The 13,287-nt window shown below is 44.4% G+C and overlaps 1 protein-coding gene across 1 annotated transcript in view; it reads left to right on the plus strand.

Annotated features, from left to right (window-relative positions):
* The window catches only part of CHM (CHM Rab escort protein), a 149,887-nt gene that overhangs the window by 45,566 nt on the left and 91,034 nt on the right, over positions 1 to 13,287 (plus strand). Inside the window, 2 exon segments of the mRNA XM_068250016.1 lie at positions 8,025 to 8,145; positions 11,426 to 11,648. Coding sequence (XP_068106117.1) covers positions 8,025 to 8,145; positions 11,426 to 11,648 — 344 coding nt within the window.

Genomic DNA, 13,287 nt, shown 5'->3' on the forward strand with positions numbered 1-13,287 from the left:
TGTAAAGCTGCTGTGTGATTGGTTACAGGTGCCTTGTGTGTGTACGTATTTGTAAAGCTGTCATGTGATTAGTTGCAGGCGCCTTGTGTGTGTACGTATTTGTAAAGCTGCCGTGTGATTAATTGCAGGTGCCTTGTGTGTACATATTTGTAAAGCTGTTGTGTTATTGGTTACAGGTGCCTTGTGTGTGTACGTATTTGTAAAGCTGTCGTGTGATTGGTTGCAGGTGCCTTGTGTATACGTATTTGTAAAGCTGTGCTGTGATTGGTTGCTGGTGCCTTGTGTGTGTATGTACTTGTAAAGCTGCCGTGTGATTGGTTGCAGGTGCCTTGTGTGTGTACGTATTTGTAAAGCTATTGTGTGATTGGTTGCAGGTGCCTTGTGTGTGTACGTATTTGTAAAGCTGTCCTGTGATTGGTTTCAGGTGCCTTGTGTGTACGTGTTTGTAAAGCTGTCCTGTGATTGGTTGCAGGTGCCTTGTGTGTACGTGTTTGTAAAGCTGTCGTGTGATTGGTTGCAGGTGCCTTGTGTGTACGTATTTGTAAAGCTGTCCTGTGATTGGTTGCAGGTGCCTTGTGTGTGTACGTATTTGTAAAGCTGTCCTGTGATTGGTTGCAGGTGCCTTGTGTGTGTACGTATTTGTAAAGCTGTTGTGTGATTGGTTACAGGTGCCTTGTTTGTACGTATTTGTAAAGCTGTTGTGTGATTGGTTGCATGGGCCTTGTGTGTGTACGTATTTGTAAAGCTGTCCTGTGATTGGTTGCAGGTGCCTTGTGTGTACGCATTTGTAAAGCTGTCCTATGATTGGTTGCAGGTGCCTTGTGTGTACGTATTTGTAAAGCTGTCCTGTGATTGGTTGCAGGTGCCTTGTGTGTGTATGTATTTGTAAAGCTGTTCTGTGATTGGTTGCAGGGGCCTTGTGTCTGTATGTATTTGTAAAGCTGTTGTGTGATTGGTTACAGGTGCCTTGTGTGTGTGTGTATGTATTTGTAAACCTGTTGTGTGATTTGTTGCAGGTGCCTTGTGTGTGTACGTATTTGTAAAGCTGTCCTGTGATTGGTTGCAGGTGCCTTGTGTGTGTATGTATTTGTAAAGCTGTTGTGTGATTGGTTACAGGTGTCTTGTGTGTGTACGTATTTGTAAAGCTGTTGTGTGATTGGTCACAGGTGCCTTGTGTGTGTATGTATTTGTAAAGCTGTCATGTGATTGGTTGCAGGTGCCTTGTGTGTACGTATTTGTAAAGCTGCTGTGTGATTGGTTACAGGTGCCTTGTGTGTGTACGTATTTGTAAAGCTGTCATGTGATTGGTTGCAGGCGCCTTGTGTGTGTACGTATTTGTAAAGCTGTCCTATGATTGGTTGCAGGTGCCTTGTGTGTACGTATTTGTAAAGCTGTCGTGTGATTGGTTACAGGTGCCTTGTGTGTGTACGTATTTGTAAAGCTGTCATGTGATTGGTTGCAGGCGCCTTGTGTGTGTACGTATTTGTAAAGCTGCCGTGTGATTGGTTGCATGTGCCTTGTGTGTACATATTTGTAAAGCTGTTATGTGATTGGTTACAGGTGCCTTGTGTGTGTACGTATTTGTAAAGCTGTCGTGTGATTGGTTGCAGGTGCCTTGTGTATACGTATTTGTAAAGCTGTGCTGTGATTGGTTGCAGGTGCCTTGTGTGTGTATGTACTTGTAAAGCTGCCGTGTGATTGGTTGCAGGTGCCTTGTGTGTGTACGTATTTGTAAAGCTATTGTGTGATTGGTTGCAGGTGCCTTGTGTGTGTACGTATTTGTAAAGCTGTTGTGTGATTGGTTGCAGGTGCCTTGTGTGCGTACATATTTGTAAAGCTGTCCTGTGATTGGTTGCAGGTGCCTTGTGTGTGTACGTATTTGTAAAGCTGTCCTGTGATTGGTTTCAGGTGCCTTGTGTGTACGTGTTTGTAAAGCTGTCCTGTGATTGGTTGCAGGTGCCTTGTGTGTACGTGTTTGTAAAGCTGTCGTGTGATTGGTTGCAGGTGCCTTGTGTGTGTACGTATTTGTAAAGCTGTCCTGTGATTGGTTGCAGGTGCCTTGTGTGTACGTATTTGTAAAGCTGTCCTGTGATTGGTTGCAGGTGCCTTGTGTGTACGTATTTGTAAAGCTGTCGTGTGATTGGTTACAGGTGCCTTGTGTGCGGACGTATTTGTAAAGCTGTCCTATGATTGGTTGCAGGTGCCTTGTGTGTACGTATTTGTAAAGCTGTCCTGTGATTGGTTGCAGGTGCCTTGTGTCTGTATGTATTTGTAAAGCTGTTGTGTGATTGGTTACAGGTGCCTTGTGTGTACGTATTTGTAAAGCTGTTGTGTGATTGGTTGCATGGGCCTTGTGTGTGTACGTATTTGTAAAGCTGTCCTGTGATTGGTTGCAGGTGCCTTGTGTGTACGCATTTGTAAAGCTGTCCTATGATTGGTTGCAGGTGCCTTGTGTGTACGTATTTGTAAAGCTGTCCTGTGATTGGTTGCAGGTGCCTTGTGTGTGTATGTATTTGTAAAGCTGTCCTGTGATTGGTTGCAGGGGCCTTGTGTCTGTATGTATTTGTAAAGCTGTTGTGTGATTGGTTACAGGTGCCTTGTGTGTGTGTGTGTGTATGTATTTGTAAAGCTGTTGTGTGATTTGTTGCAGGTGCCTTGTGTGTGTACGTATTTGTAAAGCTGTCCTGTGATTGGTTGCAGGTGCCTTGTGTGTGTATGTATTTGTAAAGCTGTTGTGTGATTGGTTACAGGTGTCTTGTGTGTGTACGTATTTGTAAAGCTGTTGTGTGATTGGTCACAGGTGCCTTGTGTGTGTATGTAATTGTAAAGCTGTCATGAGATTGGTTGCAGGTGCCTTGTGTGTACGTATTTGTAAAGCTGCTGTGTGATTGGTTACAGGTGCCTTGTGTGTGTACGTATTTGTAAAGCTGTCATGTGATTAGTTGCAGGCGCCTTGTGTGTGTACGTATTTGTAAAGCTGCCGTGTGATTAATTGCAGGTGCCTTGTGTGTACATATTTGTAAAGCTGTTGTGTTATTGGTTACAGGTGCCTTGTGTGTGTACGTATTTGTAAAGCTGTCGTGTGATTGGTTGCAGGTGCCTTGTGTATACGTATTTGTAAAGCTGTGCTGTGATTGGTTGCTGGTGCCTTGTGTGTGTATGTACTTGTAAAGCTGCCGTGTGATTGGTTGCAGGTGCCTTGTGTGTGTACGTATTTGTAAAGCTATTGTGTGATTGGTTGCAGGTGCCTTGTGTGTGTACGTATTTGTAAAGCTGTCCTGTGATTGGTTTCAGGTGCCTTGTGTGTACGTGTTTGTAAAGCTGTCCTGTGATTGGTTGCAGGTGCCTTGTGTGTACGTGTTTGTAAAGCTGTCGTGTGATTGGTTGCAGGTGCCTTGTGTGTACGTATTTGTAAAGCTGTCCTGTGATTGGTTGCAGGTGCCTTGTGTGTGTACGTATTTGTAAAGCTGTCCTGTGATTGGTTGCAGGTGCCTTGTGTGTGTACGTATTTGTAAAGCTGTTGTGTGATTGGTTGCAGGTGCCTTGTGTGTGTACGTATTTGTAAAGCTGTTGTGTGATTGGTTGCAGGTGCCTTGTGTGTGTACGTATTTGTAAAGCTGTTGTGTGATTGGTTGCAGGTGCCTTGTGTGTGTACGTTTTTGTAAAGCTGTTGTGTGATTGGTTGCAGGTGCCTTGTGTGTGTACGTATTTGTAAAGCTGACGTGTGATTGGTTGCAGGTGCCTTGTGTGCGTACATATTTGTAAAGCTGTCCTGTGATTGGTTGCAGGTGCCTTGTGTGTACGTGTTTGTAAAGCTGTCGTGTGATTGGTTGCAGGTGCCTTGTGTGTGTACGTATTTGTAAAGCTGTCCTGTGATTGGTTGCAGGTGCCTTGTGTGTGTACGTATTTGTAAAGCTGTTGTGTGATTGGTTGCAGGTGCCTTGTGTGTGTACGTATTTGTAAAGCTGTTGTGTGATTGGTTGCAGGTGCCTTGTGTGTGTATGTACTTGTAAAGCTGCCGTGTGATTGGTTGCAGGTGCCTTGTGTGTGTACGTATTTGTAAAGCCGTTGTGTAATTGCTTACAGGTGCCTTGTGTGTATGTATTTGTAAAGCTGTCGTGTGATTGGTTACAGGTGCCTTGTGTGTACGTATTTGTAAAGCTGTCCTGTGATTGGTTGCAGGTGCCTTATGGGCGTACGTATTTGTAAAGCTGTCCTGTGATTGGTTACAGGTGCCTTGTGTGTACGTATTTGTAAAGCTGTCCTGTGATTGGTTACAGGTGCCTTGTGTGTACGTATTTGTAAAGCTGTCATGTGATTGGTTGCAGGCGCCTTGTGTGTGTACGTATTTGTAAAGCTGTCCTGTGATTGGTTGCAGGTGCCTTGTGTGTACGTACTTGTAAAGCTGTTGTGTGATTGGTTGCAGGTGCCTTGTGTGTGTACGTATTTGTAAAGCTGTCATGTGATTGGTTGCAGGTGCCTTGTGTGTGCACGTATTTGTAAAGCTGTGGTGTGATTGGTTGCAGGTGCCTTGTGTGTGTACGTATTTGTAAAGCTGTCCTGTGATTGGTTGCAGGTGCCTTGTGTGTACGTATTTGTAAAGCTGTCGTGTGATTGGTTACAGGTGCCTTGTGTGTACGTATTTGTAAAGCTGTCCTGTGATTGGTTGCAGGTGCCTTGTGTGTGTACGTATTTGTAAAGCTGTCCTGTGATTGGTTGCAGGTGCCTTGTGTGTACGTATTTGTAAAGCTGTCCTGTGATTGGTTGCCCGGTGCCTTGTGTGTGTACGTATTTGTAAAGCCGTTGTGTGATTGGTTGCAGGTGCCTTGTGTGCATACATATTTGTAAAGCTGTTCTGTGATTGGTTGCAGGCGCCTTGTGTGCGGACGTATCCGTAAAGCTGTTGTGTGATTGGTTGCAGGTGCCTTGTGTGTGTATGTATTTGTAAAGCTGTTGTGTGACTGGTTGCAGGTGCCTTGTGGGTGTATGTATTTGTAAAGCTGTTGTGTGATTGGTTGCAGGTGCCGTGTGGGTGTACATATTTGTAAAGCTGTCGTGTGATTGGTTACAGGTGCCGTGTGGGTGTATGTATCCGTAAAGCTGTCGTGTGATTGGTTGCAGGTGCTTTGTGGGTGTATGTATTTGTAAAGCTGTCCTGTGATTGGTTACAGGTGCCTTGTTCCCGGGCGGACGTATTTGTAAAGCTGTTGTGTGATTGGTTACAGGTGCCTTGTGGGCGTACGTATTTGTAAAGCTGTCCTGTGATTGGTTGCAGGGGCCTTGTGTGCGGACGTATCCGTAAAGCTGTTGTGTGATTGGTTGCAGGTGCCTTGTGTGCGGACGTATCCGTAAAGCTGTCGTGTGATTGGTTGCAGGTGCCTTGTGGGCGTACGTATTTGTAAAGCTGTCCTGTGATTGGTTACAGGTGCCGTGTGGGTGTATGTATCCGTAAAGCTGTCGTGTGATTGGTTGCAGGTGCCTTGTGGGTGTATGTATTTGTAACGCTGTCCTGTGATTGGTTGCAGGTGCCTTGTATGTACATATTTGTAAAGCTGTTGTGTGATTGGTTACAGGTGCCGTGTGGGTGTATGTATCCGTAAAGCTGTCGTGTGATCGGTTGCAGGTGCTTTGTGGGTGTATGTATTTGTAAAGCTGTCCTGTGATTGGTTACAGGTGCCTTGTTCCCGGGCGGACGTATTTGTAAAGCTGTTGTGTGATTGGTTACAGGTGCCTTGTGGGCGTACGTATTTGTAAAGCTGTCCTGTGATTGGTTGCAGGGGCCTAGTGCGTGTACGTATTTGTAAAGCTGTTGTGTGATTGGTTGCAGGGGCCTTGTGTGTGTACGTATTTGTAAAGCTGTTGTGTGATTGGTTGCAGGGGCCTTGTGTGTACGTATTTGTAAAGCTGTCATGTGATTGGTTGCAGGCGCCTTGTGTGTGTACGTATTTGTAAAGCTGTCCTGTGATTGGTTGCAGGTGCCTTGTGTGTACGTACTTGTAAAGCTGTTGTGTGATTGGTTGCAGGTGCCTTGTGTGTGTACGTATTTGTAAAGCTGTCATGTGATTGGTTGCAGGTGCCTTGTGTGTGCACGTATTTGTAAAGCTGTGGTGTGATTGGTTGCAGGTGCCTTGTGTGTGTACGTATTTGTAAAGCTGTCCTGTGATTGGTTGCAGGTGCCTTGTGTGTACGTATTTGTAAAGCTGTCGTGTGATTGGTTACAGGTGCCTTGTGTGTACGTATTTGTAAAGCTGTCCTGTGATTGGTTGCAGGTGCCTTGTGTGTGTACGTATTTGTAAAGCTGTCCTGTGATTGGTTGCAGGTGCCTTGTGTGTACGTATTTGTAAAGCTGTCCTGTGATTGGTTGCCCGGTGCCTTGTGTGTGTACGTATTTGTAAAGCCGTTGTGTGATTGGTTGCAGGTGCCTTGTGTGCATACATATTTGTAAAGCTGTTCTGTGATTGGTTGCAGGCGCCTTGTGTGCGGACGTATCCGTAAAGCTGTTGTGTGATTGGTTGCAGGTGCCTTGTGTGTGTATGTATTTGTAAAGCTGTTGTGTGACTGGTTGCAGGTGCCTTGTGGGTGTATGTATTTGTAAAGCTGTTGTGTGATTGGTTGCAGGTGCCGTGTGGGTGTACATATTTGTAAAGCTGTCGTGTGATTGGTTACAGGTGCCGTGTGGGTGTATGTATCCGTAAAGCTGTCGTGTGATTGGTTGCCGGTGCTTTGTGGGTGTATGTATTTGTAAAGCTGTCCTGTGATTGGTTACAGGTGCCTTGTTCCCGGGCGGACGTATTTGTAAAGCTGTTGTGTGATTGGTTACAGGTGCCTTGTGGGCGTACGTATTTGTAAAGCTGTCCTGTGATTGGTTGCAGGGGCCTTGTGTGCGGACGTATCCGTAAAGCTGTTGTGTGATTGGTTGCAGGTGCCTTGTGTGCGGACGTATCCGTAAAGCTGTCGTGTGATTGGTTGCAGGTGCCTTGTGGGCGTACGTATTTGTAAAGCTGTCCTGTGATTGGTTACAGGTGCCGTGTGGGTGTATGTATCCGTAAAGCTGTCGTGTGATTGGTTGCAGGTGCCTTGTGGGTGTATGTATTTGTAACGCTGTCCTGTGATTGGTTGCAGGTGCCTTGTATGTACATATTTGTAAAGCTGTTGTGTGATTGGTTACAGGTGCCGTGTGGGTGTATGTATCCGTAAAGCTGTCGTGTGATTGGTTGCCGGTGCTTTGTGGGTGTATGTATTTGTAAAGCTGTCCTGTGATTGGTTACAGGTGCCTTGTTCCCGGGCGGACGTATTTGTAAAGCTGTTGTGTGATTGGTTACAGGTGCCTTGTGGGCGTACGTATTTGTAAAGCTGTCCTGTGATTGGTTGCAGGGGCCTTGTGTGCGGACGTATCCGTAAAGCTGTTGTGTGATTGGTTGCAGGTGCCTTGTGTGCGGACGTATCCGTAAAGCTGTCGTGTGATTGGTTGCAGGTGCCTTGTGGGCGTACGTATTTGTAAAGCTGTCCTGTGATTGGTTACAGGTGCCGTGTGGGTGTATGTATCCGTAAAGCTGTCGTGTGATTGGTTGCAGGTGCCTTGTGGGTGTATGTATTTGTAACGCTGTCCTGTGATTGGTTGCAGGTGCCTTGTATGTACATATTTGTAAAGCTGTTGTGTGATTGGTTACAGGTGCCGTGTGGGTGTATGTATCCGTAAAGCTGTCGTGTGATCGGTTGCAGGTGCTTTGTGGGTGTATGTATTTGTAAAGCTGTCCTGTGATTGGTTACAGGTGCCTTGTTCCCGGGCGGACGTATTTGTAAAGCTGTTGTGTGATTGGTTACAGGTGCCTTGTGGGCGTACGTATTTGTAAAGCTGTCCTGTGATTGGTTGCAGGGGCCTAGTGCGTGTACGTATTTGTAAAGCTGTTGTGTGATTGGTTGCAGGGGCCTTGTGTGTGTACGTATTTGTAAAGCTGTTGTGTGATTGGTTGCAGGGGCCTTGTGTGTACGTATTTGTAAAGCTGTCCTGTGATTGGTTACAGGTGCCGTGTTCCCGGGCGGACGTCTTCTCCAGCAAGCAGCTGTCCATGATAGAGAAGAGGACTCTGATGAAGTTTCTGACGTTCTGTGCGGACTATGAGCAGCACCCGGAGGAGTATGAAGGTACGCTGCGCTCCCTGGTGACTAGAGGACCGATGTAGCGGAAAACCTTACAGGATGCCCATAGTGGAGCTGATACACAAATCTGTTCTCTTGTATAATCTCACCTTACCTAATACTGGCACACACTTCAGCTTTAAATCGCCAATCACTGTACCAGCTCCACGTAGTATGATGGATTACCTACACCATCTGTTCATAGTATTCAAGGTCTGTTGCCCCTCATACTATACATGGAGGTAGTAAAATTGGTCAGTGGTTGGCCAATCATAATTGTGTGTGTACCTAGCTTTAAAGAGGAACTCCAGTGAACATTTTACTGTTGGCAGGTGATGTAGCTGCTGCATGTTTTTTGGCAGTTGGAAACAGCTGTAAACAGCCATTTCCCACAATGCAACAAGGTTCACAGGCAGGAAACTACCAAAAGTTCGAACTTTTCTTGTGGGAGGGGTTTCTTGTGGGAGGGGTTTCACCACAATATCAGTCATACAGCGTCCCCTGATGGTCTGTTTGTGAAAAGGAATAGATTTCTCATGTAAAAGGGGTATCAGCTACTGATTAAGATAAGTTCAATTCTTGGTCGGAGTTTCTCTTTAAGGATGGTCAATGAGATGAAAATAATTTCGAATTGATACAGGATTGTGTACGCAAATATATGCAACTTGAAAATGGACCAAATTATACCTCAGCAGGATTTGATTGGTTCATTTTCAAGTTGCATATATTTGCATACACAATTTGCATAATCTTGCATCAATTTTAAATTATTTGTATCTCACTGACCATCCCTAATCTCACTAGTATTATAAATGCGAATGTTTGGATGTTTGTTACTCAATCACACAACAACGGCTTAATGGATTTGAATGAAATTTGGCACACACATAGTACATTACCTGGAATAAAGTATAGGATACTTTCTATCCCCATAACCAAAAAGGGGGCGGAGACAAATACAAATTTCACTGGGAAATGTAAACTGCAGCCATTCTTACACTGTTAATGGCAGGGTTCTCAAACTTTGCACAGTTGTTCGCTGGATGACTGGGATTAATATTCAGAAAAGTGGGTGGAGCCTACAACAGCCAATGAAGATCCACCTATTGATTTTCAAGGGGAATATGCAATGGCTGCCATTCTGGCACTGTTAATGGCACAAGCCTCAAACCTGGTACAGTTGGTAATTGGTTGACTGGGGTTCAAATTCAGAAAAGGGGGCGGGGCCACACAAAAAAAACAATCAGATTTGTTTCATTTCAATGCAAATAATTGATCTCACAGACCCCAAAGCTCACAACCTTGGACATTGAGTAATTGTGTGTGAGGGTTAGAAAAAGTGGGCGCAGCCAACACCAGCCAATAACATACCCGGGCAACGCCGGGTCATCAGTGGGCAGAGACAAATACAACATTTCACTGTAAAAATGTAACCGGCAGCCATTCTTACACTGTTAATGGTAGGGTTCTCAAACTTTGCACAGTTGGTGACTGGGATTATTATTCAGAAAAGTGGGTGGAGCCTACAAAATCCAATCAAAATTCACCTATTGATTTTTCAAAGGGAATGTTTAATTGCTGCCATTCTTGCAATGTTAATTGCACATGCCTCAGACCTGGTGCAGTTCTGACCAGAGCAATTTTCACCTGTCAATGCTCCTCCCGTTTATTCCCTAATAACTTTATTACTACTTATCACAAGAAAATGATCTATACCTCGTTGTTTTTTTTCCACCAATTAGGCTTTCTGTGGGTAGTACATTTTGCTAAGAATTTTTTTATTCTAAATGCGTTTTAATGGGAAAAATAAGAAAATAATGGGGAAAAAAATCATCATTTCTCAGTTTTCGGCCATTATAGTTTTAAAATTAAACTTTCTCCTGCGGATAAAACTGACACATTTTCTTTACCCAGTTGTCCCGATTATTAAATTGTTTAAATTATGTCCCTATCACAATGTATAGCGACAATATATTATTTTGAAATGTGGGTGTTATTTTTCTGGGGTTTTTTTTTCTCCGGTCCATAATTACAAGCCCCTATGTTGTAAAGTAAAAGTAATTTTCCCTCATAAAATATAGACACTTTTTTACAAGTGTAAGTTATTAATTTTATTAATATTGTGTATGTTTGTGTAATTTTACTTTTTGGCCACAAGATGGCGCTAGTGAACACTCTCCCGTTATAGGAAGTGTTCACTTTTTCACTGTTTCCTGTTTTAGGAATGGACGTGCCCGCTGATCGTGGTCACGTCCATTCATTTCAGGCATTGCGATTGGGTAGAGGACCACTCGGTTCTCTTCCCCAATCACTGAACACGGAATCCCAAACGAAGTGGGGAGCGGCGCGCACACGTGCGGAGCGGCGGCGGGAACGAGCAACTTATTAAAACGTCCTGTTGCCGTTAACAGGCTCAAACATGACGTTTTAATACGATACATTGTCATTAAGTGGTTAAACAGACCACTTCAGTGAACAAGTAGCCGTTATCTGTCAGAACCGACAGGTTTTGGACTAGTCCATCTCCTCATGGGCGATTGTCAGGGTTTTCTTTTTTTTCAAAAGCATTTCCTGAATGGCAGTTGCTAAGTCTAACTGCCAAAATCGTGTACGAGTAGGGAGGCTGGCTGGTATCTTACTTTTTGTGTCAGTTGGACTGTCGTTAGAGAAATGCTTTTGAAAACAAAGAAAACCCTGACAATCGACCATGAGGAGATGGACTAGTCCAAAAGTGTCTATTCTGTCTTTGCCTCCTTAAAACAGAAGGAAATTTGCAATAATTCAGCTATAAGTGAACATTTGTGGTTACCCACAATGCACTGTTACTGAATGTGCAATTTATCACTTTTCAGCAGTTCTGGATGCTTGCTTCGCTTACAAGGGAGGAAAGAGATAATTTGCATATTCAGCAGTGGTGCATTGTGGGTAACCACAAATGTTCACTTGTAGCTGAATTCATTGCAAATTTCCTTCTGTTTTAAGAAGGCAAATTTCACCAAGCATTGCTTATTAGTAGGAGGCTTTTTCGGTCCCTTTTATCCCCCTATACACCCCTAGTGCTTCTGGGTCACCCTGAGCTGCTTGGTTACACTAGATTTTAACGGCTTACTTTTTTCACTGGAGTGTCACTTTAATAATGATGACGACTCCAGGACAGATCTGCAACGTACCAGCTGGGGGAAACGCAGTGAATCTTACTCTTAGAGTGCCGGTTGTCTCGCTGTTTGAGCAGTTCTGTAACCTTTAGCTATGGACGACGTGTACATTTTTGCTTCTGAATTTGCAGGATACACAGAGGCCACATTTGCGGAGTTTCTGCAGTCGAAGCGGCTGACGCCCGGCTTGCAGCACTTTGTCCTGTGCTCCATCGCCATGGTATCAAGAAACGCCAACACACTAGACGGGCTGAGGGCGACGCAGCACTTCCTGCGATGTCTCGGTCGTTACGGCAACACGCCTTTCCTGTTTCACATGTACGGTCTGGGGGAAATTCCACAATGTTTCTGCAGGTAAGTGCAGCTCCCAAAACTAGCTATTTCCCTTTAAGCGGATCCGAGATGAAAAACTAACTAAAAACAAGTAACTTGTCTATATATCTTATCTAAAGTTAGATAGTTTACACATCAAATCCAGCTGCAAACAGCTTCAATAGTTTATGATGATTTATTTCTGTGATACAATGAGGGCAGCCATGTTCTGTTTGTCACATTGTCACAGGCTGAGAGGGCTGGAGATGCTATCAGCTTGCCTGTGTGTAAATTCAGCCCCCTCTCCTCCTCTCTCCTCCCCTCTGCCTCTGAAATCTGTGGCTAGTAACCTCCTCCTCCTGCCCAGACTGAGCTCCCATAAGCCCTTGCTGCAGTGCCAAGGCACAAAAAGAGCTGTGGGCGAGGCTTGTTTACTTTATATGGAATAAGAGTGTTAAAACAAAACAAAAAAGTATTTGGCTTGAGGAATGCCCTATAAACAATATGAAAGGAACACAATTATGCAATGAGTAAAAGTTTATCTCGCATCCACTTTAAAGAGGAACTGTCGTGAAAATCCTAAAATTGAAAACCACATACAAATAAGAAGTACATTTCTTCCTGAGTAAAATGAGCCACAAATTACTTTTCTCCTATGTTCCTGTCACTTACAGTAATCTGACAGAACCGACAGGTTTTGGGTTAGTCCATCTCTCCATAGGGGATTCTCATCATGGCCTTCATTCTTTATAAAGACGTTCTCTGAAAAAAGATTTATGCGAAGATGCTGGCCAGCCTCTCTGCTCGCTGCACACTTTTTTGGTAGTTGGATGGAGCAACTGCCATTCACAAAGTGCTTTTAAAAATAAAAAAAACCCTGAGATCCCCCCTATGAGAAGATGGGCATGGAACTGGGATATGTGCAGGTTCGGGATGGTGTTTTTTTTTTTGTTTTTTTTTTAGTTTAGTGTTTTTCTTGCTGGCTGAACTTGACGGAAAGATGTCTTATTTCAACCAAACTATGTTACTAGAACTTTGATGGAAGATATGGATTAGCCACATGCTTGCTTCAGGACTGTGATTCAGACATTACTGCAGCCAAACAGATCAGCAGGGCTGCCAGGCAACTGGTATTGCAGTAGGAGAACAGAGGCGCCAGCAGGATAAAAGTGGATAAAAACTTTAAAATTTGCTGGGAGGAAGCGGTGGACTTACCTTCATAAAGCAGACACGAAAGACTGTCTGAATAGTAGTCACATTTATTAATTAGTACCCCAAAACAGTGCAACGCGTTTCGCAGGCCCAGCCCGCCCCATCAGGCAATAAAAATGGGGACAAGACAGAATTTCAGCAATAGCAGGTGAGGCGCTACACCTGCTATTGCTGAAATTCTGTCTTGTCCCCATTTTTATTGCCTGATGGGGCGGGCTGGGCCTGCGAAACGCGTTGCACTGTTTTGGGGTACTAATTAATAAATGTGACTACTATTCAGACAGTCTTTCGTGTCTGCTTTATGGAGGTAAGTCCACCACTTCCTCCCAGCAAATTTTAAAGTTTTTATCCACTTTTATCCTGCTGGCGCCTCTGTTCTCCTACTGCTATACCGTGTCCACCCCTGGTGGAGGGGTGATCTACCCCCTTTCGCATCTACAGAGAGCGACTTCTTATCCCTGAGTGAGGA

This window comes from Hyperolius riggenbachi, chromosome 8 (genome assembly GCF_040937935.1).
Source record: "Hyperolius riggenbachi isolate aHypRig1 chromosome 8, aHypRig1.pri, whole genome shotgun sequence".
NCBI lineage: Eukaryota > Metazoa > Chordata > Amphibia > Anura > Hyperoliidae > Hyperolius > Hyperolius riggenbachi.